Genomic DNA, 11,147 nt, shown 5'->3' with positions numbered 1-11,147 from the left:
ATGAATCTAGTCAAACCTACCTTTTTTCTTTAAGTATGAAACAAACCACTGTCTTTCCCTTTATAATTTAAAATATACTAGGATACTAGTAACAAAATGTTATTAGAAATCACTAGTACCTGTAACCAAAGCGTAAAAAAATTTCAGCCCCTTAATCAATAAAAAAAAAAAAGAAGTCATTGAGTAAATCAAAAACTCAATTCTCTCCTCCGACCCAAATTCGCTAATCCTAGTAGGATGTCAACATATTGAAAATTTAAGATTAAGAATCATTCATATGCTTACCTGTTCAAACTGTTGTTTTGCTGGTTTCCCGTCGCAACTGCACGGTAAGTTTTCGCTTATTGCATTATTATTGTTTTTTGCTTTTATAGGTTAATTAGGTACTTACAATTATGAAACCGACTAGATTATTCTTTATAAATATGGGAAAGTGGTAAAATTAATTAAACAAGTGAAGGACTTGATCCATTTACTATTTCACTATGTTAATGATTTAATAAATTATTCCTCAACTAGATGTTCATAGTTGTCGAATAGTTTAAAATACCCCGTTAAATTTTTTTGGATGGATTCAAAATAGTCCTAGTTCTCAAAACAACCTAGTGGGTCGTTACAGCACCTACCACTTAAAAAAACATTGGTCCTCAAACGGAAAAAGAAAGAACTAACTTGAACACTCAAAAAGCTGAGGATATTTACTCCTCATGTTTAAATCAATCTCCGATGTACCCTCCTCCAGCGGACATTGATTCCATTGACCCTCAACTTTCAAATTTACCTATCAAAATTGGTAACTGCTCCTCCTCAAAATTCAAATTCTGATCAAGTAACATTGAATCCCATTGAATCACATGAGCACCACCCTGATGATACTTCTTTAGCATAGAAATATGAAATACAGGATGGAAACCTCACAAACAAGGTGGCAAAGCCAACTGATACGCCACCTCACCAATCCACTCCACAATCTCGAAAGGACCAATATACTTTGGATTCAACTTGCTCTTCATTCCAAACCTAATAACACCATTCATAGGTGAAACCTTCAATAGAACCATCTCCCTAACCATTAACTCCAAATCACAAACCTTTTGATCTGCTTAATTCTTTTGCACATTTTGAGCAATGAGAAGTCTATCTTGGATCAACTTGACCATGTCCAAAGACTCCCTCAACAAATTTGTACCCCACGGTCTAATCTCAATTGCAATAAACCAACCAATTGGAGATTGACATCTCCTACCATACAAAGCAAAGGTGTCATCTCAATGCTCGAATGGTAACTATTATTGTATGCAAAATCCGCTAATGGATAAAATTGATCCTAATGACCACCAAAGTCAATCACAGATGCCCGCGACATGTCCTTAAGAACCTAAATAGTCCATTCAGACTGACTGTCAGTTAGTCTGAGGGTGAAAGGATGTACTAAAATCCACCCAAGTGCCCAAATCCTTCTACGTAGACCACCAGAAATGAGATGTAAATTGGGTGACACGATCTGAAATAATAGAAATATAAACCTCGTGCAAATGAACTATCTCTCAAATATAGATCTTCGCTAAATTCTTGGAATTATAAGTAGTCTGAACTGGTAAGAAGTGTGCATACTTAGTAAAGCAATCCACGACGACCCATATAGCATCAAACTTACCCAAGGTACATGGCAACCCTACCACATTTACCACAGCAATGTGCTCCCACTTCCACTCAGGTATGGGCATCCTCTGAGTCACACCTCTAGGCTTTTGGTGTTCATACTTCACTAGTTGGCGTACAAAATCTACTATGTCTCTTTTCATACGACTCCTCCACCTACATACAAGCCAACACCTTACTAGTTTCTAAAATATCAAGTCTCATAAAGCTATTTCCCGAGGATTGGACATCCCTAGCTAAAGGACGCTCCCTAACCTATAACATGGCTAGACTACCCATACATACCGCCTTCCAACACAAGGAATCTGCTACCACATTTTGCCTAGGTAATAAAAAATAGTCATGTCGTAGTCTTTGAGCAACTCCAACCATCTCTGCTGCCTCAAATTAATATCCCTCTAATTGAATATGTAACAACCCTAAAAATGAATATGCTAAGTAATGCTTAATGTGTCTAGAATGCCTATGATTAGATCGGGTTCACACGGATTAATGCGCATAGAACCAGACCTCTCAACCCTTGCTACAACCAAGCCAACTAACTTGGGGAGTTAGTTGATCTAGAAAAGGTTGAGTCCAGCCGTGTAGGGATCTCGAATACGAAGATTTACTCGGATTAGTCTTTAACGTACTTAAAAAGGGGAAATCTTAGTTTTGGAGGGTCTAGGGTAAAATGGTCTTTTCCAGGCCAAGGGTAATATCGTAATTTCCCTAAGGAATTTATTAATTTATTAATTAATTTAATTGAGTGGTGCACGGTTCGAGTCGGGTCGACCCAAAATGACCTGTTCGTGGTGGTCACTCCACCCGGGTTTGAACCCCAATAGAAGCTTCAATTAAATGTATTTAATTTGAGGTTTATAATCTGATTTATTTAAGGGCTTTATGTTCATTTCACTAAGCTAATTAAATCAGATTTTTTATTGAATAAATAAGGAGTCCCAGTTTGACTAATTCCCAAAGTTAAACTCCTAATCCTTAACTACTCTCTCACGCTCATCTCTCTCACATCTCTCCACTTCTCTTTCACGTTTTTTCTGCCAAAAAAGAGTACTAAAGCAGAAAAATTACTAAAATTCTTCACACTTGAAGAACTCACACAAAAAAATATAATCAAAACATAAGCAAAAACGTTAAGCAAAAAGGGAAGTTTCTATGTCGAATTGGTGTTGAAGTTGCGGGGAATTGGACGTGATTTTGAAGAAGGTTTTGAGTAGAAAGTTCAAGGTTTTGAATGACAGAAAAGGTATGGGCATTATTACTCTTGGTCCCTTTCCCAAGAGACCCCTAGGATTCAGTCGATTCTAATATGAAAACTAGGATTGTTTCACCGTTGCATGTCCATGTAACTAGCTCCTATCGATGGTTGTAGGTTGGTATGTCTGCTGGTAGATATTAGGCATGTAATGAGTTTTTGTGATGAAAATGTTCATGAATGTGTGTTTGGAATCGTATGACTGATAACCTATGTTTTTCGAAAATATGTGTTTACGTGTGTGCAATGTGTAGACGTGACTTTTGGACATGAATTGGAGCATGAAAATGACATGTTTATGGTTGTATTTTATGTGCACAAACTTGTTTAAATATTGATGTTCATAAGTGATGTAAAAATGTTGATGTGAGTGCAAACTCTTTATCGAATGTGATCTTGAAAATGCACCTAAAGAACTCGCTAAAAACTACTCCAAACGTGTACACATTTAACGTGAAAGGTGAGAAAATAGGCTGCAAAAATGTGATCAAAATTCCAGCACTTTGATGTTAGTTTCGTTCAAGCTAAGTAAATTAACATGTTATGAAAAATGAAGAAAAATAAGTGACGTCACTGAGGATTGAACCACTGACCTCACTATGTTAAAAGTCATAGAAATATTGTAAGTTAAAAAGAATGTGGCAAGGGGGATTCGAACGCGTGACCTTGACCGAAAATGAAATACTAAAAATAAGAAATGAGAGGAGTGGGATTCGAACCCGCCACCTCTCAGTCATATTTCAGGGGGCATTAAAACAAAAATAAAGGGTTGAGGCATGTGGGGATCGAACCCACGACCTCTAGGAAGAATAAAAGGAATTTAAGGAGAAAATTAAAGTGGGGTTCTAGGGGTTCGATCCCACACCCTCTCGGCAAGGAATGAGAGAATTAAAAGAAAAGAAAATAAAAGAGAGAAGTCAAGGGGAAAATGAAATGAATGTGTTGGGGATCGATCTTGGGTCCCCAAGCCGTGTGGATCAAACCAAAATAAATAAAAATTTAAGTGTTATCCAAGGGATTTGAAATCGGGTTCCCTTTCCCAAATTTCGTATTGATACATAAGTCATACGTGAATAAATGTTCAAAAATAATGTTGCCTACATAGATCAAAATCAATATCTTGGCATACTTAAAAGATGCATAAGTCTTGTACCACATAATCTTAGGAAGATATGAATCACTTAAATGAACTATGATTGAAGCCTCATGGCTTATAGACCCATAAGTTTAGCATAGGTGTATAGTAAGTGAACCTTAGATGTATGTAACGAAATGATGAAACCCTAGAAGGGTCAAGTAAGAGTGTGAAACACACTAAATGGCCAAGTGCATTGGCATATGATGAAATGAACATTCACGTACAAAGGGTTTAGTAATTATGAAGATCAAATATGCTAAAGCTAATGAATCTGGTGACAACATGATAAGAGGCTAATGTGAAAGATGAGAGCAATTTGAAATGAGCCTGAGTAATTGTTACCAAAACGTACTCACCTATGAGAGTGTAAAGCTAAAGAAGAGACCAGTCTCTATGAACACTCTAACGAAAGTATTGAGATTAATGTATACTTAATACTAATAATGAGATGAGAAATCATCTATTGAGACATGATGTCCTCATACTAGGAGCCAACTTCCATGACGTATGAGATGAATGTAATGGAACTGTAATGACCCTTATTGTCATTTTTAGTGTTTTATCTTCTGTACATCGTTTAGAGCATTCCTATAGCGATTCCAAGTCATTTATGACTTGCTGGGACTGACAGATCGGTCACCTAGTCATTCGTTTGGTTATTGTGTGAGTTTTAGTATTTTTGGAGCTTATGAACCTTGAACGATCATTTTCGATCAAAAGTTCAAGAAGATGACATCAGAATCCAATTCTGACGATTCCATCAGTTCCGGAGGGTCATTTTAGTCTAGTATCATTGTCGACATGACTCCCAAAGTTTTCAGTGTGAGTTGGTGGGATTAGGCATTTTAACTTTAAGTTTAAAGGCTAAGTTTGACTTTAGTCAACATTCTGAGTAAACGCACTCGGATGAGAATTCCGTCAGCGCGGTTAGCTCCGGAATGTCGAGTTTGGTCTAGTTTGATCCTTCTTTTGGGTTTTGAGGTTTTTGATATTTTTCCGAGCCCTTTTGTGGTTTTTGACTTAAAATGGCCAATGGAAGTGGGACCCACATTTTATCGAGATGACCTCTGATGAATATTTTGACTGCGCCTTTGAGTCCGGAATGTCGACTTTGGTAGGGTAGCATATCTATTTTATTTTTATCAGGTTCCGAACGGATTTCGAGCACCCGTCGGAGACTTTAAAAAAAGTAGGCAAAGCTGAATCTGGTGCAGCCCCTATAAAAACCCAACTTTCAGCTTTGTGACTTACTTTGGAATCTTGATATCTTGAGCTATACAACTCCAAATTGGGTGATTCAAAAGGCTAAGTTGTGAGATTTTTCGAGGGCAACGCATTGGTGAGCTTGGAATCTAATTTGGGGACCCCGTTTGAGGTAAGTTTTGGGTTTTAACTGCTGTCATAGCTCATTTTCGAGCACAAGTTTTGGGAAATTTTAGAAGGTGATTTCTTGGCCATTTTAGGTCCGAATCAAGTGATTCAAGAGCGTATATTGTGGGGTTTTTCGTGAGGATCGTCGTGGTGTGGTTGGTTTTGGCTGTTGGAGCTTCATTTTTGGTAAAATCTTGTAAGTAGCTGCTGCCATAGTTGCTGATTTTTAGCTTAGAATTTGGGTTCTTTTGTTGCATGTTCATGTTGGGACTGTTTTGAGTCCTGAATTGTGCTCCATTCTGGTATACAAGTTTCGAGAGTTATTTAGGACTTTTATTTGGGGTTAATTCGGGATTTCTCAACGCGGATCCCACTTTTTCCATTTTGACCGTGAAATTGACCCGTCTCCGTTTCTTGCGATTTTAGTGTTTAAATGACTGTAATAACTTTGTGACTCTATTTCTGATAGTGTATCAATGTTTCATGGCCTTTTAGAAAGTAAAAGATCCGGGGAGTGAATTTTGGAGCGCGCGTGATCTGCGTTCTGGTAGGCTATGGTTTCTCTTCTTAGATTGAACTCGAACATGTGAATGCATGTTGATTAGTTGGGATTTGGGTTGGGTAGTTATTGGATCATCCATAGGTGTTAAGAATCATATTTTCGCCCTTTTTCTGAGAATTATCGGGTAACTGTGAGCATGTTTATTGTTATTAATTGACCTTCTTTGCTATGTGAATTATTTGTATGTTTGAATACTGGTTGTCAGAAGTATGTTGGGCCTTAGTTTAGGTTTGACTAGGGTTTTCCTTAGAAATGCATGATTCAAAGTCGGTAGGACTTAGTTTAGCCCCAACGTCGCTCGGCCGGCTTAAATCCTTGTAGCCTGATGTAGTAGACTTGAGTCTGATAGTTGGGTATTTAGAAAGACGGTGAGCTTGCTCTAGCGATAGTTACTCTTATTTCTTCGATGTTACGGCTTCTTGAGTTACGTCAGTGACAATGATTTCCGCTCCGTGATTCAAAGTTGAGTTCAATTCAGCTTTAAGGACTTACATTGATTAGCTAAGTCTGGATGGTGTTCTACGGGTTTATATGATTATGGATAGATATAGACTCTTTCAGCAGCTATATCGACATCTTTGTCGGGTATCCAGATTTAAGGTCCGGCCTCGAACATCCACATACTTATGTAGAGCATCCGGTTAGAGGTCCGGCCTCAAGTATGTAGAGCATCCGGTTAGAGGTCCGGCCTCAGTTACTTATATTTTTGTTATGCCTCGTATTTTTTTTTATACGTAGTGCACATCGTGATCTAGAAGACGTAAAGAAATATTAGGCAAGGATGTTATTTCCAAATGTGATATTAAGTATGAGTTGGTTAATGTAAGTGCCATTAACTTTAAGTGAGGGATTAATTAGTGGCTAATTTGGATTGATTTAATCCAATGGGCCCCACCACTCAAGGCAAAAATTAAAAAGGGATCAGATTGTGGGCTGGCCTTAGTGGACAGGTGTAGAGGGGGGCTGCCTCCACTTCATACTATTAAATGAGGTGGAGAAATCCACTCCATGCTATATAAAGTGGTGAAATGCATTGCTGCATATCATCTTCTTCTTCACCACTTGTCTTAGGCAGCCATGGAAATGGAGAAACCAACCTTGCAACTCTTGGCCAGCAGCTGCAAATAATTTGGTTAGTAATCTCCTTGTTTGGTGTGTTAATTCTTTAGAATACCCTTGTTAATTATCCATTAATTTTAAGAAGGGGGCGTGACCAGTAGCTTAGGAAGTTTGTTTTAGTTATTGAATGTGCTAAGTATGAATGGAAACCATAATCGGATTATTAGTGGTGTCATGTTGGTGCTTGGGATGTTTATATGATTCTTTGGGTTATATGTGTTATTGGTATTGCTGTGGATAATTTGGATTGTTGTCGGATTGGGACGAAGTAAGGAAAATAGGGGAGGTGCTGCCGAATTTTCGTTAGATTATTAGCTAGCTTACAAGAAAGTAAAGCACGATGTTTATCTAATTACGGCACGATTATTGCTTGTTATAGATTAATAGCTTGAGCATTAAATATTGGACGTGCGGCTCAATTATACGGTATGTAACGCTGTCCCTTCTTTCTTTGCTTGGCATGACTTTTAAAAATAAGCGAATAACGGACAGATTTGATACTTACCTCTAAAGCGTCTAGGTGATGTATATTCTTGCTTCCACAATTATTCCTCTATATATCGGTTATGTCTAAGGCTATGATGATCTCTAATATCTATGGTAATGCTTCTTAGAGTCATTGAAATTTTACGTTTTCATATCGTATTAAAGGTTCATAATCTTGATAAAACATTAATCTTTGGTAATACTCCTTGCTGGTTCACGTTGATTGTTCTATTGAGTTATAAGAAATGATTTTAATTGCATATGGTTGCTCATAATATTCTGCTCGTGCATAGAGTCATTTATCATTTCACCGAGTCCCGGGCCGGGTAATGTTCGTGCGGAGTTTCTTGCATATGTCACCGAGTTCCTCACTAGAGGGCCGGGTATGTATATTATATATATGATTGGTGATGAGGATGGTTATGATGATGATGATGACAGAGATGACGTGATGATTATTTTGCCGAGCCCCTTACTAGGGAAGCTGGGCACCTTAAATGTTAAATATATGCATGATTTTCACTTAAAAAGTATATGTGTAGCGATATTTTGTTTCGACTTGCCACATTGGTATCCTGTCATCTTTACCTTATGCTTTACATACTCAGTACATTGTCCGTACTGACCCCCCCTTTCCTCGGGGGGCTGCGTTTCATGCCCGCAGGTGTAGACGCGCAGTTCGGTGATCCTCCCGCCTAGGATATCTACTCTGCTGATTGGGAGAGCTCCACTGTTCCGGAGCCCAGTCGTTTTGGTACATAACTTTTGTGTAGTCTTTTGCTCGTCTATGGGTATGGCGGGGCCCTGTCCCGTCGAGTTTCACTAATGTACTCTTAGAGGTCTGTGGACATTATGTGGGTTGTATATATATGTTTTGGATAATGGTCTGGACATGGTTTGTTTGGGATGTCCGCTTGTACAGGGGCAGCCTTGTCGGCTGCGTACATCATTATGCTTTGAATAGTGGCGGCCTTGTCGGCTCGTGTATGCTGTTATGGTTGAATGGTTATGACTCCTTATGAGACAGGTCCTCTTATATATATATATGACGTTGGGGTTGGCTTGATTTGATTAAATTCCATATTGTCTTAGTTTCAGGTTGTCATACTTAGCAGGTTTGTATGTGGGTGTCCAAAACGGGCACTAATCACGGCCTATCGGGTTGGGTCGTGACAAAGAGTGGTATCAGAGCGGTTCTTCCTCGGAAGTGCCTACAGACCGTGTCTAGTAGAGTCTTGTTTATCGGTGTGTTGTGCACCACATCTATAAACAGGAAGCTACAGGACATTTAGGATGTCATTCTTTCTTCTTATTCTAGATCGTGCGATAGAGCTATATTAACAGGATAATCCCTCTCTAACGAATCCATGTGTTTTCAGCTATGCCTCCAAAGAAAGCGACAGCCGCCCAGAAGGGAAAATTGGTAGAAGAAGGTACTAGTCAGACCCGAAGAGTTACTAGGGCCCGTGCCCAGTCTATGCCTGGTATTATGCTCCAGTCGGAGAGCTCTGCTACACCCCCACCGCCAGAAGAGCTTAGAGCAGCAGCAGCTCCAGTTTGGGGGACACCACCAGCCCCCGAGGCCCCAACATCTGAACCTCCAGCTCCTCAGTCAGGGGCGGAGGATAGGGCCATGAGAGATGCGGTTCAATTGCTGACTAGATTAGTGGCAGATCAGGCTCGCAGGCATGGACTAGGAGTTGATCATGCGGACAGATCTGATAGCTTAAGGGCTCGTGACTTCTTAAGTTGTAATCCTCCAGAGTTCTTTGGGTTAAGGCCACAGGATGATCCGCAAGAGTTTATTCGTCAGATGCAGCGTACATTGAGGATAATCAAGGCTTCGGAGACCGAGTCTGTTGAGTTGGCTACGTATCGTTTGCGGGATGTAGCTATTAATTGGTATGAGTCTTGGGAGTTATCTAGGGGTGAGGGTGCCCCTCCAGCGGTATGGGATGAATTTGTGGAGGCTTTCCAGGGCCACTTCCTGCCTCCAGAGATTAAGCGAGCTAGAGTCGATAAATTCTTGCGTTTGAAGCAAAATGGCAGGAGCGTTCGAGAGTATAGCCTCGAGTAAATTCATTGGCTAGGCATGCGCCTACTATTGTGGCTGATATGGCAGACAGGGTACATCGTTATGTGATGGGATTGGATCGTTATCTGATTGACGGTTGTATGGCAGTGACTCTTCAGCCAGGTATGGACATTGCTCGGGTGCAGGCATATGCACAGGGGGTAGAGGATCGGCACCGGGGACGTCGGCCAGATAGAGATTATAATAGAGGCCAGCATAAGAGGGCTAGATCAGCAGGTTATCCTGACGAGTTTCAAAGCGGGCAGTCTCAGCAGCATGTTAGATTTTCTTCCCAGCCAGCACAGAGTGCACCCCCACGTTTCATGGGTAGGGGGTTCGATCGTATGGGATATTCGGAACCTGGTCAGAGCTCTAGGGCGTCAGGGTCACAGATGGGCAAGGGTTTGAGCCAGTCGAGGCCACCTTTGCCTCGGTGTTCTCGTTGTGGTAAGTCCCATCCTGGGGAATGTCGTTGGGCTACAGGTGCGTGTTTTTCTTGCGGCCGTCAGGGCCATACTATGAGGGAGTGTCACCTTAGAGGTAGTGCAGGTGGTATGGCACAGCCTACAGGGTCCGTTGCTGGTTCATCTTCTTCTGTGGCTATGCGCCCTACGGGGCAGGGTATTCAGGCACCAGCAGGCCGTGGTAGAGGACGTGGTGGAGCTTCTAGTTCTAGCGGTCCCTCAAACCGTATATATGCTTTGACTAATAGGCAAGATCAAGAGGCGTCACCTAATGTGATCACAGGTATATTATCACTATTCTCCCGAAGTGTGTATGCATTGATAGACCCAGGTTCCACCTTATCATATATATCTCCCTTTGTTGCTAGTAGGATCGGAATAGAGTCTGAGTTGATAGAACCATTTGAGGTAGCTACACCTGTAGGAGATTTTGTCATAGCTACGCGAGTATATAGGAATTGTTCAGTAGCTATATATAGTCGTCATACCGTAGCAGATCTAATAGAGTTAAATATGATTGAGTTTGATATTATCATGGGCATGGATTGGTTGGCTGCTTGTTATGCTAATGTTGATTGCAGAGAAAAGATAGTTCGATTTCAATTTCCAGGGGAAACGATTATAGAGTGGAAGGGAAGTACAGTATCGCCGAAAGGTGAGTTCATTTCATACCTCAAGGCCGGGAAGATGGTTAGAAAAGGCTATATTTACCATCTGATTCGGGTGTATGACATAAAGGCAGAGGCACCGACTCTTCAATCAGTCCCGGTAGTTAATGAATTTCCTGATGTATTCCCCGAGGAACTTCCAGGCCTTCCTCCAGAACGGGAGATAGAGTTTACTATAGATGTACTGCCAGATACCCAGCCTATATCTATACCTCCTTATAGAATGGCACCTGCTGAGTTGAAAGAATTGAAAGAGCAATTGAGGGATTTGCTAGAAAAGGGCTTCATCAGGCCTAGTACGTCACCTTGGGGAGCACCAGTACTATTTGTGAGGAAGAAGGATGGGTC

General features: G+C 40.6%; 1 protein-coding gene across 1 annotated transcript; it reads left to right on the top strand.

The window, feature by feature from the left end:
* The first annotated feature begins 4,192 nt into the window (after window positions 1-4,192).
* LOC138338288 (uncharacterized) lies at window positions 4,193-10,291 on the top strand. Its single transcript, XM_069289086.1, has 2 exons — window positions 4,193-7,120; window positions 8,258-10,291. Exon 2 carries the CDS (start codon window positions 8,975-8,977, stop codon window positions 9,668-9,670), a length of 696 nt encoding a protein of 231 aa, XP_069145187.1. The 5' UTR covers window positions 4,193-7,120; window positions 8,258-8,974; the 3' UTR covers window positions 9,671-10,291.
* Window positions 10,292-11,147: the final 856 nt, after the last annotated feature.

This window comes from Solanum lycopersicum, chromosome 9, assembly GCF_036512215.1.
Source record: "Solanum lycopersicum chromosome 9, SLM_r2.1".
In the NCBI taxonomy this organism is placed as follows: Eukaryota; Viridiplantae; Streptophyta; class Magnoliopsida; order Solanales; family Solanaceae; genus Solanum; species Solanum lycopersicum.
Note: the sequence above shows the minus strand (reverse complement) of the source record. Positions and strands in the feature narration are given on the sequence as shown.